The sequence below is a fragment of the Cupressus sempervirens genome, chromosome 3, assembly GCF_028749045.1.
Source record: "Cupressus sempervirens isolate cs-2001-9-10 chromosome 3, ASM2874904v1, whole genome shotgun sequence".
Classification (NCBI taxonomy): domain Eukaryota; kingdom Viridiplantae; phylum Streptophyta; class Pinopsida; order Cupressales; family Cupressaceae; genus Cupressus; species Cupressus sempervirens.
The window spans coordinates 1065228180-1065252018 of record NC_143120.1 but is presented as its reverse complement, the minus strand read 5'-3'; the positions used below and the strand labels follow the sequence as shown (position 1 = coordinate 1065252018).

The 23839-nt window shown below is 37.0% G+C and overlaps 1 protein-coding gene across 1 annotated transcript in view; it reads left to right on the top strand.

The window, feature by feature from the left end:
- LOC149570413 (uncharacterized) overlaps positions 1-23393 on the top strand; it is a 71016-nt gene extending 47623 nt beyond the window's left edge. The window contains exons 10-11 of the mRNA XM_089823070.1: positions 22633-22704; positions 22903-23393. Of these exons, the coding sequence (XP_089679196.1) occupies positions 22633-22704; positions 22903-22993 (163 nt within the window). The 3' untranslated portion in view covers positions 22994-23393. The remainder of the gene's footprint in view (positions 1-22632; positions 22705-22902) is intronic.
- Positions 23394-23839: the final 446 nt, after the last annotated feature.

The following is a 23839-nucleotide window of genomic DNA, read 5'->3' as shown; positions in this document are numbered from 1 at the left end:
CCTTTTTTTTAAAAATAATTTTGTTTGTTTAAAACAAACCCTCCCCCATTATTATTAAGTTTTAATAATATATATATATATTTTAATATCATTTGCAAATATAATCTGATAGAAGAATTACTATCAACTATTTGAATTTTTAATCTAGGATTTTCATTTCCCAATTCAACCTGTTCCCAAATTAAATACAATTTCTATCATCTAGAACGAGGGTTTCCGATTGGGTTTTCTCTTGATCTCTTTGCATGTAGAAGGAATCAACATGCATATCAGGATTTTTCAAAAAAATTCCAAGATTGAAGGATTCGTTGCAATGAAACACAAACAATCAAATTCACAGTCACGAAGAAGACAAGATAACATAATTCTAACTGAGTGAACAAAACTCAAGAACCTATCTGGTTTTGATGCTAAAATTGCAACGCCTAGAAGATTTGTGAGAGAATTCGCTTCTATCCAAGAACTTCTCTCTAAAATTTTTCCCAAAATTCCCTTTCCAATATTTGCTTCCCCATTTGCTTCCAAATTTTGCGTCTCTCAAAATGAACCTTCAATTGGTGAGAAGGAGTTCTCTCCTTAAATCGGGGCACTAATTGTGCGTTCACCCGCGAGAACTCTCCACTCACTAGACTTCAACTGTAATTAAACTTTTCTTTATCTTTCCTTTATCTTTTTTCAATATTTCCCATGCACGCTTAAATTGAATTATTAAATTACTTTATTTAATTTTCACTTGACTCTTTTTAAATTAATTTGTTGAATTTAATCTCATGCACGCACTTTGCAATTAAAATATATTTTGATTAATTTCTTACATTTTCAACTCATGCATACATCATGCGAACTTAAAACCTTTTCATAAATTAATTCCTTTTTCCACTTTTAAATTTTATTTTCGAAACTTAATCGATAAAATATTTATTAACTTAAATAATTATAATATTTAGCATTTATTTAAAAATGAACTCTAAATATATTATTATTAAATTAAATAAATATTATCACGTTCCAAATTTATTCTTATAACTTTTATTTTCAAATTTAATTCTTTAATTTAATTGATTTCCCAATTAATTAAATATAATTAAATATTAAAATATCATAATAATTTTTCATTAATTAAATCTTTTAATTAGACTTAATTAATAGAAAATTTACCAAGGACTCATAAAACAACGTAAGAAAACCCATCAAAGAAAAATACATACAAAATCAAACTAAGGATTATAATCACGAATTAACATCATCTGACACATTCGAAGTGTACACAACTCGGATACTTGTTCTAATTATCTAGGACAAATGGCTTAAAGGTTTGGGATTCGGACTTAAGAATTTATCTCCCCTCTTTTACCATTGAGATAATGCGACAGGGTACGCTCATCCTAGCAATTTAGGGAAGTCGATACTCGGTACTTGCAACCTGCATAAAATCCACGCATGTACAGCACAATATTCTAAGCTAAACATGCAATGGCAGGAAGTGGTGCATCATGTAGATCCCAACTAGCAGGTGACTACGACTCCCTTCCTTAACCACATAAAAAATGCCATACATAAAGAAAACAAACACGCACACCATACACATACAGTATGGGGTAAGTATCCATAAGAAAACACATAATAATTTATCTAACTAATCATCATCAATAACTGAAATCACTGAATAATCATCATGCATACATGAAATAGAGTACCAAGTAATCTCATCATACAATAAGTTGAATGTAAAACAATATCTGATAATCTCAAAACAATACTACTAAAAATCAAGCATAAAATTGGCCTAAAAGAGTTTAGCAATAACGACAAAATGCAAACTAGGGGCAGGCACTACAGGGGTCCTTAAGAAATTAAACGATGGATCCAAATTAATATAGTAGTTAACTTTCCTCGTGAAAGAAGTAGAGGTAAAAATGCGTTAGATGTTATTCATTTGGATGTTTTTGGTTTTATACATGCACGCTTTATTGAAAAATTTCATAATTGATGACTATTCGAGGCTTACTTGGATTTAAGCACTAAAGTAAAATTACTTCAAAGTTAAACAAGACACTTGGTGAAAAAGATTTAGATAGGAAGATTAAAATTATGAGGTTAGATAATGGAGGATAATGTTGTTCTAAGGAATTTGACGATTTTTGTTGACATACAAGTAATATATGGCATAAAAGTACTCCATAGATGTCACAAATGAACCAAACATTAATGGATAGAGCTAGAGGTATGATGAGTGGTGCACTATTGGATCAGGTTTTTTGGGCTGAGTTTGTGAATATTGCTTGTTAGTAAACAAATCTCCCTGTTTAGCTTTGGTTGATAAGACACCATATGGGTTGTGGATAGATAAGCGACTTTAGTTTATAGAATTTTTGGTTATGAGGCTTATATTCACATATCATGTGCAAAGAACAAGTTGAATTGGGTTTCAAAGCTTATAAATCTTTTTTTTGTTGGAAATGGAAATTATTTTAGAAGTTGTAATTCTTAGAATCCTCTAACCTTGAAAATAGTCTATTCTAAGGATGCTATTTTCAGGGAATTCAGAACTTATTTCTGATCTTGAACAACCAAAGGAAAATAGAAGTATTTAGCATTTTCAGAGAAAGATTGAGACATATGAAGATGGATGTGTGGAAGAAATTCAAGATGGGTTTGAGGATGGAGAGGTAGAATAAAATTTAGGTGAGAGTTTAGAATTGCTAGAGTGTATTGAAGAATAAACAATCTCTTAATCCATCCTTGAGGAGATCCACAAGGTAGTGGATTGGTCCACCAGTTTTCAGCTCTGTGTTTTCTTTATGTTCTATTGATGAAGAACCTAGATCAATGAGAAAGCTCTCTGTTGGCGCTCAAAATTGCAGCCCCGATTTTGAGTACCATTGAGAAATCAAGCCCTTTAAATGCTTTTTGATGCCTATGTACCCGGCTGTAGTTGAGAAGCTTATGAGGTGTTTAATGCTTCTAGCACCTTCCATTCAGTACGTCTATGTGTTTCATGAAGTTAAATTGTCGTTCTGAGCCATTTTGTGAAGTCCTGTTTTGAGCAATTGTCAAATCTGCATTTTCACCTGTGTCAAACATTGACAGGAGGTTGTGTTTGCATGTGAATATCTCGCACCCAGTAACGTTTCATCACTCACCACTTTGGGAGTGTCTAGTGTCCATACTTGAGAGTCTATGTTTAAGATTTCGAGTCGTTTCAAATCCGTTTGATTAGGTTTCAGACCCCTCAAAGTTGGTAGTTTATTGTTTTCATGCATTTGCAAATTGTGCAAAATTCTGGGAAGCCCTGTTTGACCTATCATAACTTTTGACCAATTGACCCAAATGAGAAAATTCGTGTTGCGTTGCATTTTAGGGGTCAGAGACATTATGTTTCAATTTTGAGATTATGACAAATCCGTTTGATCAGTTTTCAAATGCGATTCCAAATGCAATTTTTGATTTTTTATTGGTGTCAAAAGGAGTAGATTGATCAGAACCCTTGTTCGTGACGTTATAACTTGAAATCCATGATAGGTGAGGTCAAATGGATTGTACCACTGTGTTGTACTCCAAAAATACTTTACGTGTGTCAATTTTCAAATTTTGACAAATCCGTCTGCACACTTTCCCAGGTCCATTTCATTTGCGAAAAATGTTTTCTGTCAGTGTTTCCAGTCTGTAAATTCCAGGTAGCCTACTTTGACCGCCAAATGCGTCCTGTTATTCGTCATGAGCCCAAATTATGGATTTATACTCTCCTCGTGACAGTGAATCAATGCCCTAGTTTTCGTTTCCCCAAGTGCCCGTTGATTTTTCAAAGCCAATTTCGAACGCAATTTGTTGTTTTTTGACATGTTTATGTGCAGGTGATTCTAAGAGGTCAACTTTGACAGTCAATCTCTTTTGACTGGGAATTCGTCATGAGACGAGATTTGACAGGATAGGAGTATGCAGAACAGAGAATTAGTGTGCCAGTTTTTAGAGTCCGATTAGGTGTTCTGGTCAGTTTTTAAGGCCAATCAAAGGACCTAATGGCACAAAGTCGACAAGTTGCAGATTAATGATAAAATGAGTTTTAAATGGCAGAGCATGGATCGAATTTGAATCCAGTCAATGTTGGATGTTCAGTAAGGCAGTTTGAGAATTCAGTTGTCCGAAAATGAAATTTTTTTAGCTGGACCCACTTGGGGCCCAACTAATTTCATTAAGTTATTATGGCATCTGACTTTTTTCAAATATGAACCAATTTTAAATGACATCTGCAAAAGTTATATGAAATGCTTGAGATTTGCTTTGTGGAGATGTATAATAATCAAGTTCTGCCTACATCTTCATTGATAAAATTGGAGGTTAATGGTCAAGAAAGAAATTAGAAAATGTGGAGACATCAAATCTAGCAACATTTTGGATGAAAACTTTGTTGCAAATGTGGAGAGGATTAATGTGTGAACATGGAAGAATCACAAGCTGAGCAACAAATGGGTTCAAATGGCCACCTTGATGCCAGGGTGCACAGATAATGAGATAAAGAGCTTTTGGAATACATGAATCAAGAGGAGGATGCAATTGGGCCTTTCCCTGTACCCTGTTCTTGAAGGGAGTGATGAGGGGAGGAATTCGGGCAGCCGTTTAGTCGGAAGATCGAACCCATGGCCTATAACACTAGTGATAACAAGAGTATTGGAGAGAGTTTTGGTGTTTCATATGAGTTGATGAGTAGTAATATTAGTTTTGTTGAAAGAGTAACGAGAAACATTGAGAGTATTGATATGTTACAAATTAGTGGTAGCACCAATAACACTACGAGTATTAGTACTAGTAGTAATAGTACTAATAATCTTTGCTACTCTGTAAATGGGGCTTTGTCAGGCTTCATTTTTGAGTTCCCTTCAAGCTAATCAGTGTTGTCATTAGACACTACAACCATATCTTATGATTATTCTTTCAAGCTTCTGTTTGAAGGGGAGAGCAATAATTTTGGGCGTTCTAGTTTAGGCCTTCTGGATGTACTTCGATAGCAATCAACGCCAGGGAGACTTGAGAGATAGGAGACATGTGCAAAAAGGGAAAACCGTAGAGGGATCAACTAAAAGGAAGCATCAATGTGTAGAGCAGATGCCAAAAGAATTTGAAAAAAGATGCCATCAAAGCACAGAGATCCACACATATACTAAAGAGGCGGCAATAGACATAGGAAAGACCCGCAGAGTATCATAAAAAGAGGCAGACCATGCATAAAGTCGCCATGGAAGTCAAAGCCGCAGGGCACAAGGAGAGGCTGCGTTAATGAAGGGAGCAAGCCGCAGTTTGAAGAAGGAGGTCGTTGCATGGAAAAAGATCACCCAGTCCATGAAAGACGCCAAATTAAAACAGGAAGCCGCCATGAAAAGGCAGCAGCATAAAAGAGAGAGTAGGTTAGCAAAGAAAAGCTGCACGAGTCAAGGAGTTGAGAGCTCCACGCAATAAAATGAGCAGCCCGAAGCCATTCAAAGATCAAAATGAGGAAAATGGTAAGAAGCTGAGACATACAGAGTCCCCAAGCACAACACAGAGGAGAAAACAAAGCAGAATCATTGCATCCATTTATCCCACATTTGCTGGTTAAGTGTCTTTTTGTCTTTTAAATACAACAACAAACAAATGACATGTTGTCTTAAGATAGTGGCCTTTCTAAAGGTAGGGCTATGCATGGAGGGACCTGCGGGGTTCGAAGTCAATTTATTTTGACTCGCCCAAGCCAAAGCATGGCATATGAGTGGAAGCAAATTGCAAAGGCCCTCCGATGTTATGCTCACCCCGTGTAGTTGTAAGACAAATCTTGAAAGCTCCCGATGTTACGCTCAGGTCGTAAAAGCGTAAAACAATTTTCAAAGGTTCTCTGGTGTTATGCCCAGCGTAAGAGTGGAAGGTGAAAAACATGTCATTATGACCCTACGAGAACTAAAGCTCCCCGTATGGTTGGGAAACAATTTTAAAACGCTCCCGGTGATACGAGTGCCCGTATGAGCGTAAAGGGCATTGAAATTTCAAAAACCCATATGCACATAAAGGAAAATTTAGAAGCCTCCGGTGTTACGAAAATTAAGGCCTCCTGTATGAGCGTAAGATGGAAAAATGAAAGCCTACGATGCTACGGGATATGGATGATGGAAAAAGGATTAATTAATATTAATTAATTAATTAATAACTATTTCAAATTGTTGTGGCCAATAGAAAATTGACATGTGGCAAGGGGAGAAGATAAAGTGAAAATAAATTGAATTCAAAAGGGTTTTCAAACGCATGAAAAATTGGAAAGATTTAAATAAATTTAAAAGTTTTTATAGTTCAAACTATATGAATTTTTAAATTTTTTAAATTTTATTTTAATGACTGTTCATGGCTTGGGAGCCTGTTTTTTCAAATTGCTACTAGGGGGGCAATCTTTGTCTAAAATAGGCACTATAGTATACCGTTGGAACCGGGAGGAAATGAATTTTCCAAATTTGGGGTCAGATTGTGAGTAGGTCTCCACTAGTTCGAGTTATAAGCAGTTTTGTGTTTTTTGGGGCATTCTTAGTAGAATGAGCAGAATTCATCATAGAGCATCAGAATCAGTTGGGGAACAAACATTGATGTTTGTTGAAGCCTAAAACAAATTCTGGAAATGTTTTCACCCTTCTAGAATTCAATTTTAATCAAATTTTGCCTTTGCCTTGTTCTAGATCAAGCATCAAATCAGTTACTTGTTCAATCAGATATTTCAGATATTTTGTGCTTTTGGAGGCAAAATTGATTGAAGATTTGATATGCAAATTACAGAGAGATTAGATAGATGTTTTTAGCTTGTTGAGAAGGTTTTCCAAGTGGACACATGTCAGTTGTAGATCAGATCTGGGAGTTAACTCTTCTCCTATATCTTTCTTTCTCTCATCTATTGTAAGGTTGGTTCCAGTTTTTGGAGAAAAACCACTCACTGCTGTGATACCATGTTTTGGTTCCAGTTTTTATGTGTTCCCATACTGTGACACCACATTTCCTTTAACAAATTTTTCTTGTATGAACAACAGTAGTGAAGATAAAATACAGATAGTTCAAATCTATTAGGTGTTTTCTATGTTTTGATTTCATGCATATAAATGTATTACCTCAAGGAAATTAATACAAAGAACAACAAGTGTTTGAGTTTTCATTTTAGAACTTGTCTCGTTTCTCAATGAATTTTCAATGTTTTATGATCTTTGAACAAAGAGCCTAGGTCATAGTTGCAGTCGCTTAAGGCTGTATGTTGTTTCATTGTTGCTTATAACTCAAGGGGTTATGTAAATGCTTCAGAGAAATCAATAGGGTTGCAAGTTTATTGAGGAGGATATCAGGTAAGAATGAGATTTAGATTGAACATAGATGTCTATTTACAAGGTGAATGGATAGATCATATATTTGAAGATACGAATATGTCTCAGGTATTCATATGTGTGTGATTGATTCATGGAATTGCCCAATAGATAAGGCACTGATCAGTTACAGGATCACTTGTTCATGCTGCTGCATATTAGGGGTTTTGTTGAATTCAACATTATTAATCAAACGTTCTTCCCTTTCATGTTGAAGAGGTGAAAATAATTAACCCTCTCTTAGCTTATGGATTCATAGGTTATGATTTGTAGCTATCTCATTTCTATGTCACTGCATAAGTATCAGAAGATAAAAGGGTTGCATTTGCTGTTATTAGGTTTAGATTTATGTTTTAATTGCACTGGTACCATATATCAGAACCTCAAGGTTAACCTGCCTAGGTCTTGCAGAGCCTGAAGTGAAGGAGGAGTTATGCCTTATAGTTGGCCCAAGATTGTAGTCAAGTGCGTTCATCATAGGAATTTGCTAGCCTTAGATGCATTGGTCTGGTTTCTTGGTCATTTTCAAAACTGTTAAATCAGGAGCCAACACTCTCTTTTTGGAGGAGCATGGGTTTTAGTGGAGGCAATGTAGGACGATATATGATGGCTTTACACAAATGCAATACTTAGAATCTAGTGGATTGTAATGATCTGGTCTTAATATGATTAAAATGAATTAAATCTTGACTTGAGATATTTTGTCAAAAAGTTGGAATTTAATCTTGGTATTAAGCTCTGACACCACTGTAATATTTTGGCCTTAATCTGACTAAAGAAATCAATTTTTGACCTTCGAAATTTAATCAAATAGTTGGCGTGCAAACTGAATAATGAAATAATGAACTTGCTGATACTACTGTTGCGATTATTGCATCACATTTACGTAAATAACTTTTCCCCACATATTAACGCATCATTTCCAAATCAATTACAACAATAGTGATCTCAAAGAAAAGACTAGGTTGTATTGAATGTGCAGTCACAGTTCAATTAATAACAGATTATCTTTATTTCAAATATGCAAGAAGGCTATAGGTATGGACTCAAGTATTTCTATTAAACTGGAAGTAGTGTACACACCCCTACTCAAGTTTGTAAACACAAAGAATGATAATTGAAACTTGGTTAGTTGTAGACAGCTGGAAGTCTATGCTATGGTCCACGATATGCCTCCAATAGCTACAGTTCTGGAATTGTCAACTCCTGAATGCTCCAACACTCATCGTGATTTATTGGTATCAGCTTTAGCTGAAAGATCCCTGATAGATGCCCTTGCTGATTTGTTGTAGTTTTTAAATTAATAAACTATATTTTCCTGTGATTTCTTTGATGGTCTTTGAGAATAGAAAGAAGTTGCAAAAGATTTTGTTTTTTTTTTGTGTTTTTTGATAGTTTTCACAATAGTAATGAATAATGAACAATAAACATGAGAGGAGACTGAAAATAAATAAGAATATAGAGCCAAATCAGAATTGCTATAAATCGCACCAGGCAGATTTTTGATTTATAAAGCCAAATAATAAATCCAATGCAGTTCCAAGGAGCTTACATCCAACAATGATACCAAACTGCTGCAAATGGCAGCCGTAAGACTGCAAGGAATCACGTCCCAGCTGAAAGAATCAATCTGTAACGCTGAAACCATAAATCTGCAACCTGAATCCACAATAAAGAATGGTGTACTCTATCCTTGATAGCAACGCACATTGTCTGAAGAATCCAATGCCAATAACTACTGAGGGCTACGTCCCAGCCAATCCAGAACCTGGGGTTTGCGTCCCAGATGAAGAATTGCTCTCTCAGAGCCAATTCACAAAAACAAGTTTTTCAATATGCAAAAGATAATCTTAGAATGAAGCTTCCATCTCCTTATAACCCCCTCTCAATTGCAAATTGAACCCTAAGTGTCTCCAAGTGGTGTTGTGTAGTGAAAATGTTATAATTTCTTATTTTAAAGTAGTCATGTTACTAGAAAATGACATTTTTCCTCATAGATAGAATTCCATTCACTGAAATGCCCTGAGACTAAAGAGAAAGATTTAGAGAATTTAGAGACCTTTCCAACGAGCTATCACACCATAGGATGCGCATCCAGATGAGGCCAAAAAACCCCTTATTACTCCAAAATGGCTAAAACTTAACTTTATTTAATTTATTTAATCACCAACTTAGGAAATATTTAAATATATTAAAATATTTCCCAAATGGTCCCAAAAGGCCCAAAATGACCAATCAAACATGAATCTGACCTTGTCACCTGTCTATGACTGATTCAGACAAGATGTGTCAACTGGTAGTCCATCCCTAAAATCTAGGGATGCTCCTAAAAAGTAGGAGACAGCCCCAATCAACCAAAATTGAGTCCCAATGACTCTCCTGCTGTGTGCACCTCTGAGAGAACTGTCACTGAACTGGGAGTTCCTCCTAAAAAATAGGAGATGCACTCTAAGTCTCCAAAACGTTCGCCGAGGTCTCCAAATGCCTCCTAGACAACTCCTAGTCAATCCCTACAAATTAGGAATCTCTCCTAAATTGTAGGAAACTGTTGTCTACTACTCCAAACTACTTGGGAAGCTCATGCATGACTCTCAAAGTCCCTGAGTTGGTTCCCTCTACACTCTGCTGGCCTATGGGAACCGGATAATAGACCAACCCTGCTAGAAATGTTGTCACTAAGGAAGGGCAGAAATTGGGGACATGACATTAGCGGAATGTCTATAACCTGTGACCTCTTTGTAAGTGTAGATGTAGATGCCGTAACCAATATTTGGTCTGCTAACACTATCGTCCCTTATGCTCCTTGTGGAATATGATGTGTACACGCTAACTGTAATACGCATTGCTGGAGGTGACCCGACTTAGGAAATTCCTCTTAGCCAACTATATCCTTACATCCCTACAAATAGATCACCTCTAAGCACAGATTCCACTTATGTACTGTCCCAAAGATGTTAAGGAAGATACCTCTGCTATGCTGATGGATTATGGACGTCTAATCTGCTTGCCCAACTTCTGAACTTGTCATATACCAATGCTCAGCTTTAGGAATTATCAACTTCAATTGTTCGTACCTTACTAATTGTCGTCAATCTTTAGAAAAACCTTCTTTACTATTTTGTATCTTCTTTACTGATTTATATCTACTGTTGTTAACTCCAGTATGAAAGCTTAAGGTGAGTTACTGGGTTTGCGTCCAGTCTCACTAAATTTCCTTAAGGGGTTTTGTCCTTAGGAAGTATCCAGTCACAATAAGCAACCTTTTAGGATTTGTTTAATAACATATATTCGTTGTGTCCATCCCAATGTAGCTTCATGCTTTTATAACCTCAATATGAGGGAAGACACAAACAACTAGGCAATGTGGGATTAAAAGCCAATTTCGTCTTTTAGTCACTTAAGTAACTTTATAACTTTATAACTTTATAACATTAAAATATTTAAATAAATCACTTAAATCACTTGAACTTTAATATCTCTTGAAATACTTGTCTAATTGCCATGTCGTTTGAAATAGGAATCTCTCCTCATAATTCCCCATGTGACCAAATACACTTTCTAAAAATAGAAAGGGTCCATCTCTATTACCCCTTACTATACATAGTAAGTATGGAAAATGGAGTCCTAATGACATCGAACAAAGGCCAAATCCATAAATTGCTAAGAGTTGGAGATGAATCAATCCTCAGAAGACCCTCTAACCATCCTCATTAGCTTACGAGGGTCCAATATTAGGCTAATCCATGAAATTTCAATGCTGGAAACTAATGGGGACATTACAGTCCTCCCTTCCTGAGATTGCTCGCCCTCAAGCAATCTAGCAATAATAGTGAACTCCAACCTCCACTTGGATCCCAAATGAAGTAGTACATGACACCCCTGTTAACATTGAACCAACCTAACATCATTAGGACCAACAACATAACCTGCATTATAGCACTCAATCATTGTGCTAATGAATATCACCAGAAGAATCCCCCACAAGAAATATCTTCATCCTAGTTCTCACCCATATAATATAAACGGGACTGAAATTCAGATCAACAATCCCTTGAAGAGACGTAGCTACAGGAGAACCATATGCACTCATGCCAACTGTATCAACCATAGGTGTAGCCACATCAAAATCTATGGACACAAGAACATTACTAACTGCCGCATTACAAAATTGAATCTTAACAGATGGTGAAAATTGAGCCCAACTCCACTCAAGTGAGTGATCGACATCAACCTCAAACAACGGATTGTCATAAGACAATGTTGCATCCATGTCAAACATAGGATTATTTAGATTATTCATGAAGTGAACATCAACACTTTGTTGATCGATAGTATAGCATGACTCTAAATACTACATTGCTCACCTCATCAACAATAACAAGTGTACTATCATCAGAGTTCACATATACAACCGCTTGCATACTGCTAAACTCTTCATTGGATGGCTCAACCAACACAGAAGTGGCTGCTGATATGACAGTATCCTCGCATGCTCCTACTCCCACTATCACTACATCGCCATCAAATACATGATCTGGGGAGCTCATGCCAACAACTGCATCGTCTGACTTAACCTGACATAAATCCTCATCGTATTCCATCTCAATTGTGCTCAACTCATGCAATGTCTCATAAGAAATGTCCCGCAAATCTGAAGCCGCAACTGTATCATCACCTTCCGCTCCTAAAAAATGTGATATCATTCTCTGCTCAAATCTCGACTTTGAAATCAGTTGGGTCATTCGTTTGTGATTTTGATTCATCTCATTCACTAGTACATCCAACTATTTCACAATAATCTGTATCTCAGAATCTCCCTCCATTAGTGAAGAAGTACGCCCTCTGCGGGTGTAATGAATACCAAATCTTCTGTCACCATCCATAACACTAAAAACCAAGTCCACCTGTGGGTCAAAAGAAAAGTGATGAGCACTCCTCACAGTGTAATGCCGATAAAAACTCCCAATCTCTGTCAAGGGCTCATCGTCATCAAACTGGAAATCATAAGATGTTTCCAATCTCTGACTTTGAACTATTGGTTGGGCAGGATCCTGGGCAACCCTCTCAGCAAGCCCAACCGCAAAATCCCTATTGGGAAGCATTGTAGCCAAGGTCTCTATAATATTCCTCACTGATCGTCGAATAGCACGAGAGCCCCGAATGAGAGCACCCTCAGATATACTGTATGAAACCTCTCGCAAATCTGAGCTCTCAAGCAAATACTCCATGAATGACTCAGCACAATAGAAATTATATGTGGAAGCATCAATCTGCTCCCCCACAATCCACAATTGATCTCTCTGAAAATGTGAAAATGCCAATTGTTCAATCCTACCAGCTGTAAGAAAAGAAGAAATAGATTCACTTCCAGTAGAAGGAAGCAAATCACCATGAGAGCCCATCTCCATTGATGCTTTCGCCTCCTCTGTACATACTACACTCATATCCTGGACGAATGTTTTCGCCACATCATCACATCCCTCATCCTCAACTGTAGAAGCAAACTCACCACCAACCACAATATGTAACTAAACAGGTCTGGGGCTGGTGTTGACTGTACTTGTTTTAACTCCACGGTAACCTCACCCCACTGTGACTATGACTCCTGAAGAGCCAACTGAGTATACTGAAGAGAGTCCACCGTCACCTCAAGCTCTCAGGTGAGCTCAATTACCTCCTCTTTCCTTAACAACGACTCATAGCAGGTGCTACCCCACTCCAGAAGGTAATCTCTATCGTCAACTAATTGAGAGTAACTATGCTTCAAGATCCTAACAACCTCTCAAAGCACATGAACCTCTGCTAGGGAAAGACTACTATCACCATGCTTATCTGACACTAGGGCATCCCAACCAAATGTAGCTAGCATATGCTGAATAACATCATAATGATCAAGAGATGAATAAATGTCACTATCACTCACCTTTAGCTAATAAGTCACATGATGCCTTTATAACCCCTGACTTTTATGCAAGCTCCGAGTCTCACTAACTACACCAAATCTTCTATTACCATCCATAACATTGAAAACCAAGTCCTCCACTTGTGGGTCAAAAGTAAAGTGATGAGCACTCCTCATAGTGTAATGCCAATAAAAACTCCCAGTCTCTGTCAAGGGCTTATTGTCATCAAACTGGAAATTAGAAGATGTTTCCAATCTCTGACTTTGAACTATTAATCAGGCAAGATCCTGGGCAACCCTCTCAGCAAACCCAACCACAAAATCCCTATTGAGAAGCATTGTAGCCAGTCTCTACAATATTCCTCACGAATCGTCGAATAGCACAAGAGCCTCGAATGAGAGCACCCTCATATATACTGTATGAAACTTCTCGGAAATCCGAGCTCTCAAGCACATACTCCATGAATGACTCAGTACAATAGAAATTATATGTGGAAGCATCAATCGGCTCCCCCACAATCCACAGCTGATCTCTCTGAAAATGTGACAATGCCAACTGTCTAGTGCTACCAGCTGTAAGAAAAGAAGAAATAGATTCACTTCTAGTAGAAGGAAGCAAATCACCATGAGAGCCCATCTCCACTGATGCTCTCGCCTCCTCTGTACATACTACACTCATATCCTGAACGAATATTTTCGCCACATCATCACATCCCTCATCCTCAACCATAGAAGTAAACTCACCACCAACCACAATATGTAACTGAACAAGGTTTGGGGCTAGTGTTGACTGTACCCATTCTAACTCCACAGTAACTTCACCCCATTGTGGCTGTGACTCTTGAAGAGCCAACTGAGTATAGTGAAGAGAGTCCACCATCACCTCAAGCTCTCGAGTGAGCTCAACCACCTCCTCTTTCCCTAACAACGCCTCATAGCAGATGCTACCCCACTCCAAAAGGTAATCTCTGTCATCAACTAACTGAGAGTAACTATGCTTCAAAATCCTAACAACCTCTCGAAGCGCATGAACCTTTGCTAGGGAAATACTACTATCACGTGCTCATCTGACACTGGGGCATCCCAACCAAATGTAGCTAGCATTTTCCGAATAACATCATAATGATCAAGAGATGAATAAATGTCACTATCACTCACTTTCAGCTGATAAGTCACATGATGCCTTTGTAACCCCTGACTTTTATGCAAGCTCCGAGTCTCACTAATTGTACTGTGATAGGAAACTGAATCAAAACTGTCCACCACAAGATCACTCATACACGTTCTATTGTCCTTGCACAACTCTGCATTCGAGATACAACTACTATGTACCTCAAACAACTGGAAGAAATAGAAGCCCTCGCAATCTCAATCTCCCCACGTCTCAGCTTCCACCTCAATAGTAAGATCCTGTAAACATTGATCCCGGGACTCATCCAAAATCTCATAAGAGTGATCACCCAATATCTGGCAAGGAGTATCATACTCGGTGCAAATCATAGCATCATCCAACAAATCACTAGAGATGTCCACATTGTCTGCATCCCCATCACCTAATAGAGTCTCAACTGTCGTCACCTAACTCTGCACATGACTCTATGCCAGGCTGCGAATTGATAACGCTAGAGCATGAACCCACACCTACTGACTCTGCTGTAACACCCAAATCATCGACATCACATCTAGGTGACTCCATACATGCATCGGTCCCACCCGAGGAAGCAACTGCCTCCTGCACTGGAGCAACACTATGACAACTCCCATACAAATCTCCAATAATAATTCCCTCCTCAAGAGAGCCTAGAGTATCAGTAGTAACAACTGCTGAACTGTCTTTGCACTAATTGCAACAACTCTAGGGGCCTCAATGTGCTGAAGCTTAGTGTTGCTATCCACCAAGGGTACTGACACATCTACTGATCTTTGTGAACTGGGTCCATCATCAACACGGCAGATAGGACTAGCAGGTGTCGTACTAAGTACAGGTACATTTGCATCAGACACTTGTCGGGGAAAACTCAAGTTTCCTTCCCTGCAATCTTGATTTCGGCCTTCTAAAGGAAAAAACCGTATACCTTGCTGTCCTCTCTACTGTCTCAGGATCTGACAAGCTCTCAATTTTTTGATTTAAGTATTGAGCAAAGGACAAATTCTGCTAAACCGGATCAGGGAATAAATCCCATTCATCGTACATTGCCATAACATTATTTGGTAGTAAGTTTGGTGTTGTGGGTGGTGCTACCTCTTCCTCTGCATTAAAAATGGACATCAGAGGCTTGTTAGCGTTCTGTGTGGGGGCCCTAGCAGCTCGTGGTGATCTTGCCACACTACCACCTCCACTATGATGACTCGAGGCTGCCTTGTGAGGCGGAGCTAACTGCTGCATAGCACTTGTAAGCTGCTGAACTGCAATGGCTATATTGTTCTGCCCATCTCTAATAGCCCTCAAGGTTTCCCTCAATTCCCGTCCTTGTTCATTCTCATTACGAGCCATTTGAGTGTCTTGTACGTGTTTCACTTCCTCTTTCCTATACCTTCTACTAAACAATGCTCCATTTCATAGCACTACTGCATTCATAAACAGACTTCTACTTGCATAAACAATCACAAATTCACTCCACAATCTCCATCTCTCAACTTAAATTGTTTCTGATAAATCCTATAAAAATTTGCCTCTGTTATAAATCCACAGGCTGGCAGGAAGACCAGCTCTGATACCACTGTAATGATCTGGTCATAATATGATCAAAATGAATTAAATCTTGACTTGAGATATTTTGTCAAACAGAATTTAATCTTCGTATTAAGCTCTGATACCACTGTAATATTCTGGCCCTTAATCTGACTAAAGAAATCAATTTCTGACCCTCAAAATTTAATCAAATAGTTGGCATGAAAACTGAATGATGAACCTGCTGATACTACTGTTGCGATTATTGCATCACATTTAGGTAAATAACTATTCCCCACATATTAATGCATCATTTCCAAATCAATTACAACAACAGTGATCTTGAAGAAAAGACTAAGTTGTATTGAATGTGCAGTCGTTGTTCAATTAATAACAAATTATCTTTATTTCAGATATGCAAGAAGACTACAGGTATGGACTCAAGTATTTCATTAAACTGGAAGTAGTGTACACACCCATACTCAAGTTTGTAAACACAAAGAATGATAACTGAAACTTGGTTAGTTGTAGACAGCTGGAAGTCTGTGTTGTGGTCCACGGCATGCCTCCAATGGCTATAGTTTTGGAACTGTCAACTCCCAAATGCTCCAACACTCATCGCAATTTACTGGTATCAGCTTCAGCAGAATGTCTATAACCCGTGACCTCTCTGTAAATGCAGATGCAGATGTCGTAACCAATATTCCGGCTGCTAACACTGCCGTCCCTTATGCTCCTTGCGGATTATGACGTGTACACATTGACTGTAATACACATTGTTGGAGGTGACCTGACTCAAGAAATTCCTCTCAGCTAACTATATGCTTACATCCCTACAAATAGATCACCTCTAAGCACAGATTCCCCTTACGTACTGTCACAAAGATGTTAAGGAAGATACCTCTGCTATGCTAATAGATTATGGACGTCTAATCTACCTGCCCAACTTTTGAACTTGTCATATATCAATGCTCGGCTTTAGGAATTATCAACTTCAACTGTTCGTACCTTACTAACTGCCGTCAATCTTCAGAAAAGCCTTCTTTACTGATTTGTATCTGCTGTTGTTAACTCCAGTCTGAAAGCTTAAGGTGAGTTATTGGGTTTGCGTCCAGTCATACTAAATTTCCTTAAGGGGTTTCGTCCTTAGGAAGTATCCAGTCACAATAAGCAACCTTTTAGGATTTTTTTAATCACATATATTCTTTGTGTCCATCCCAATGTAGCTCCACGCTTTTATAACCTTGATATAAGGGAAGACACAAACAACTAGGCAATGTGGGATTAAAAGCCAATTTCGTTTTTTAGTCACTTAAGTAACTTTATAACTTTATAACATTAAAATATTTAAATAAGTCACTTAAGTCACTTGAACTTAATATCACTTGAAATACTTGTCTGATTGCCATGCTATTTGAAATAGGAATCTCTCCTCATAATTCCCCATGTGACCAAATATACTTTATAAAAAATAGAAAGGGTCCATCTCTATTACCCCTTACTATACATAGTAAGTATGGCAAATGGAGTCCAAATGACATCGAACAAAGGCCAAATCCGTGAATCGCTGAAAGTTGGAGATGAATCAATCCTCAAAAGACCCTCTAACCATCCTTATTAGCCTACGAGGGTCCAATATTAGGCTATTCCCTGAAATTTCGATGTTGCAACTAATGGGGACATTATGTGGATTTTCTCAAGTGAAAGGATGCACATGGATGTTTAATAGAGTGTTTGGAGTAGATTGTAAGTTATAATGGTACAAAGGTATAAACAAGGGAGTAATTTTGGTGAATTTATTTTCCAATAACAAGTTAAGTTCTGTTATTCATTTTTTCTATTGGTGTATGTAATTTTGATGTAGAGCAAATGTATGTTTAAATTGTTTTTTGTGGCACTGGGATTGAGGCAGAAATTTACATGAAACACCTTGATATTTTTGTGATCAAAAGAAAAGAAAAAATGCTTCAACCTGGCTTATAGGTTGAAGTGGTATATGTATGTGTTACAATAGTCTCTGTGGATGTGGTATTTAAAGTTTGATGTTTTTGCATTACAACTTGGGTTTGTAAAAAGTGTCTAATCATTTTGTTTATTTGGAACTGATTGGATCATACTAACCATTGCCTTGTATTGACATAATTGAATATTGATGAAGCAGTGATATTTGTTCGTAGGTTTATGTCTAACCTTGGTAGAGAGCTTTGGAATTATGTTATCTTTGTTTTTTGACAAGTAGTTTCAAAAAAATCTAGTCTTTTTGAAATCTACGTGATAGTGTCATTTGTTTGTCAAGTTATAAAGTCATCGTCAAAGACACCCTTTGTGGGTTGGAGGATTGTCAGCCTTGGTGATCTTTGAATGAGTCAAATTTTTATTAAAGTTTATTTCTCAGTTCAGAAAAGAATGTGTTTTGGCATAAGGTGGAAGTCCCAGAGTTTTCCAATGATTGAACAATTTATGCAAATTGCACATCAACCTCTGCCTTTTACCACATTGTATTGCAGAGATTGAGAATTTCTTGTGAATCAAGCAACATTCGCAAAAGTGCATCCAATCTTTCGCTCCTTTGATTATTTTTCTTTGAAGGAGCTTGTACCATTACACACAAAAAACTTACATAAGCTATTGCAACGGCATTTGAAAAATATTTCTTTGAATTTTTGCCTCTTTTCATTCTTTGCAGCCTTCATTGGTGAACCACCTATCCCCTATGTGCATTCAAAACAAATTGTTTTATTAATATGCTCACTCACATTGCATTGTGTTGGCATTTGTAGGGTTCTAGTAGGGTTTCCCTTCATTTGCATTGTACTAGGGTTTTTATAAACCATCATTCCAAACACTTGCAGTTGTTGCTGTGTTATCGAATAAGGATATTTCCATATCTGCTGCTATCGCAAGATCTCGTCTTCCCATTTTTAATGTATTCCCTAATTTCTTTTACAAACAAATTTCATGTTTGAGTTTGGAAACCTCTCACTACTTTGTGAATGCCTTCTGGGCTTTTTTTTGTGCGGTAGCCTTCCCAAAACATTTTAGGACTAGTTTGTGAATCTATTAGGGTTTTTTCACGTATGGTAGCCTTATAAAGAGTTTTTTCCCCATTTGCTAGAATCCATGCTCGAGTTAGACTCCTTAAAGTTTTTCCGATCAACTCCGTTTCTTTCCTGCTTTCTACATCAGAATTTTGGAGTCTTAATGCAGTTGTGCAAACCACTTTTTCTCCTCTATTTTCTGCAAACTGAGAATCATGGAAGTTTGGGGTTTTCACGCTTTTATGCAAATTTTGTAAATTGCATCTTGAGTTCTAGTTTCTGCCACTTTTGTATTGATTCCTCCAAGGCCCTTGGACCTTCATTACATTTTTGCAAATCACTTCCTAGCTTCAAAACCTCGGCATTCTGGTTTTTCTGTACTTCAATTTTCTTTTTGCTTGCTATCCTTGCATTTCGTTTGTGCATAAATTTATCTACCAATTTGTGAAAACATTTTTGTTTGTTCATATTTTGATCTAACAATCTGTGATTTTTTTTCTGCTAGTATTTTGGTAATCTTCGTTATATCACTCAAGGTCAGACAATGAAACAAAATGCATAACAATTTCAAACTTTCCCCTTCAAAAATTACTTTGATAGTCTTATCAATTGTTATAGAGACCCTTGCTCATTTTGATGATGAAGGATACATTCAGAGAGTGAGCAAAGTATATGGCAGTTCGCATTGGGCTAACTATGCTGCACTCACTGGTATTGTCCAATATGTAACTTTTCTTATTTCAGTGCGAACACCTAAACTGATATTGGCATGTGCTCAACATTATGATAACATGAAAAATAAAATCTTTGGACCTAATGATATTGAAACGATTCTTGGTATACCAATTCATGGATAGGATGCTTCTTAACAATTAAATATGCACGAGATTATTATGATAAGCATCTGGATTGTTGTACTGATTCTATTAATTATAATTGGTTGAAAAAGATGGGGTAACATTTACTAGATTGCCAATTATACTTTTCAGGAGTGAGTTCATTGAAGATATGAAAGACTAAGCTTATTGAATAGAGTTGTAGGGAATCTCACTGCTAACAAATTTCACCCTTGGATGTTTTGGTATATGCCCACTACAATAAGTAAGGATGGAATAGATTAGTTGAAAAATATAGAGGCAACAATTACTAGATTGCCAAAGATACTTCACAAGACTGAGTCATTTAAGATATGAATGACTTAATTAGCTTATTGAATAGAGTCACAGAGAATCTTATTGCTAACAAATTTCATCTTGGGATGTTTAGTTATATGCTCACTATTAAATAATAAAAAGGGATGGAATATATTAAAAAAGATTGACTAATGATCACTTTCATGATCCAACGTTGTAATGTACATGAAAGCAAATGTTTACCTAGGACTTCCTACCTTGTCTGTCTCTTGGAAAGAAGAGTAGTATTCCTAGGACTGAATAAAGTGGGAGTTACCTGCTGCGGTCAAAAGAGAGTAAACTCTGCAAACACTGCATTTGCCTATTATCTCATCAAAATCTGGGAAGATGATCTTAATAAGAGAGTAGCATTGCAAGCTATTTCCGCCATTGCATATTGGGGAAATCAGTTTATTCAATTCTCTACATATGTTTATATCAGAGTTGGAGTCTTTACTAGCATTGCATATAAATTTCCGAAGTATCCTAGTTACAGTTAGAGAGTAGGTATGTTAACTCTGTTTTGGTGGTATAAGATGTAGGATTACAAATAAGATGGTCTTCCCAGGCTTACAGGAACAAATTCTCTGTTGATTAGCACTTTCTAACCTTAGATTGAGGACATGCATCACTTCCTTTATGTGAGTGTAATTGGTAACCTCATGCATGTTATAGTTTGCAGTTGCACCATACGGGACATTGCTCAACCATTGAGAGTCATGAGTTGGGAGTCCTAAGCAGTTCGAGCTTTTGAGCAGTGAGAGTCCTGAGTTCAGTGAAATAGCATTGGATTACGGATAATAGGACCTTTAGTTATCTCAGAGATGCATTAAAGTGTTTGATTTGTTTCTGGCAAGGAAAGATTTTGAGGGCATTTGATGTTCAAGGTTTTGTAGACTTTGATTAGGTAGTTGTGGAAAGCAGATGGTTATATGGCTATTACTCATGCCTATAAGGAGGTGTTTTAGCTTTGGATATTTTGTTTGGACATAAGCTTGAAACATTATATAGTAATTAAAGACATCAGATTGAAACATGAAATGGTGGTTATCAAGTATGATAGATTTAGTGCCATCAGCTTGGTAAAAAGGCTCTACTTTTCATACATGGATGAAGCACATTGATATGTGGTATCATTTATCAATGATGTGTGGATAAGAGGGTTATGGTCAAGCAGGTGGAATTGTTTATGAATGTTGCAGGTGATTTGATGAACTTGTGGGTATAATATATAGGAGTTCGGATGGTTCACAATGGCTACAGGGGTTAACCCTTAGCATAAAGTTCACTTTGTTGGACCCCCTTATTATTCTTGCAATGTTACAGGTGATTTCATGAAATTGTGGGTATAATATATAGTTCAGATGGTGCACGATGGCTACAGGGGTTAACCCTTAGCATAAAGTTCACTTTGTTGGACCCCCTTATTATTCTTGCAATGTGTACAAGTGGAAAATTGTTAGGAGTAGGGATTAAGTGTTTTGTACACCTTGCAAGTCCAAGGTCTAGTTGAAATTGTTTAAGATATCTTATTTGTAGTATTCTAAATTATGTTCTCACATGGAAAATGATGCCCTGATTCGATGAAATCTTGAGATTTGTACTTGGTAGTTTCTAGCACTTTCATTGGTCTTATGATGATTATAATAGGTCAATCAATTTAGGGGATTATTCAGTGAACTATGACTAGCATCTTTAATTGTCTATTTATAGTTGTGTACTGGTAAATGTTGCCTCATGGTGAAGCATTTGGAATTGCACTTTGATCCCATGGTCATTGGCTTCAAACTAGTCCAAGTTGGAAATCACATTCTATTTCTAGAGGAGTTGCTTTTGGACTTGTGGTGTGCATTGGTTGAATGTGGAGTAGCTGGACATGGTTTTGGTAAACCTTTCATTGTTTCTGAGGTTTTGTTGGCCAATATATTGAGGGCCTAGGACAGTGATTATAAGTCGATATCTTGCATTATTATAGTCTCTCATTTTGTTCTTTGTATCTCTACGCTCCCTCGAGGGTTCACTCCTGACATAGCTATTTGGCCTTAATCCTTATGGTACTGGCGTTATTGGGTTTCACCTGGTTCAGGTATACCCCACTTTCTTTCTTATATTCTCTAATTTAACTGAGATGATTTGAAGGTCTCATTGATTTACTTACACTATTCTTGGATATTAATATCCTTTGTTTATTTCATGTTTAAAATGAATTTGAGCATATGCGATTTACATTTGTATTTTGAAAGTGCTCAGTTAGGGAAAACTTTTCACGATGAAGGAATCCCCTACTTCTATAGTTTATTGATTTCTGTGCCATAATCATCAAAGTTCATTTTTTTTGTTGGGTGTTTTGCTTTCAAAGAGACTAGAATGTATTGGAATAAATGTAGAGATATGGTTACAGTTTTTGTTCTCTTCCATATGCATCGTTATTTTTTTGGGAATTTTGTGCACTGATATTTTAGTTTCCTTTGCCATGTGACTCGGACAGATATCTTGATCACAACTCCCTCACTGGAAGAATTCCAGATGCATTTTACCAGCATCCTTACCTGAAAGAAATGTAAGCGTCCTTTTAGTTATATACACCTGGAATAGGTTTCCATGAATAGGAATTATTTTTTGTCTGGCATGATAATTCCTGAGCAACATGGTAACTGCAAGGCTAATTGCTTTTGTATTTCTTAGGATTCAGGGCTTTTGAATACGCTTATATTGAATGCCAAAAGTTGAATAATAACTTCTGCAATTGTATCCTCAGGTATATAGAAGGAAATCAATTTCGCTCTGGTGTCAATCCAATTGGTGTTCATAAAATGCTGGAGGTATCAGACACAGAATTCCTCTTCTAAGCAGCTTGTTTTGCCTTTGATTCCAGATTTGCAGAAGAGGATAGTACAGCGATGCTATTTCCCATGACTTGTCTTCTAGTTGTTTTAAATGACGTCTTTGTATTAATATATAGAGTATTTTCTAATGCAATTTTTGTCAAAGGACAAACATTATACAGGATTTTTACCTGAAAATGGTGTCATTTTTAAGTAGAATAATTTGATTCATAAGTTTGGAATACAAATATCTTTCCCTAGAAATAGTTCTGACTATATATCATGAAAGCTAGAACAAGCCATGGATCACCTACAATTGAAAATAACCGCTGTAAACTTTGAGGCAATCTGGTGCTGGTGTATTCTAAATCGCTAAGCTCTAATTATTAAAATTTAGAAATGAATGCTTTCTACAGATTACTAAGTTGTTAGGGTCGTACCCATGCCTGTGTTTGAGCTTTTTATGGAAGCTTGATTTTAGACTCTTAAATGGACTTTTATATCAACCGTAAGAGCACTTCAATACTGACCTTACTAGGTCATTTCTTAATGAGCAGATGTATGGCGATTAGAGTCTACAAATTAATTAACATCATATAAATCTCAGAGATTACAAATGATCTTTACACAGATCATGCATCACCGTCTATACCAAGAATAATACGTAGAGAGGAAGGTTTTAAAGTCGCAAAATGCACAAATACAGAAGACACAGATCGTAAAAACTAGGAGCAGCCCAAATAACAGCTTCCTTCCCTCCTAAAATAAATTCACATATCCCCACAAATGGAAACCGATCTGTAAATGCTTTAATCGGCACTGAAAAGCCATAACTGAAGGTAGACAAGTAGTGACCGTCCGCTGAGTGAT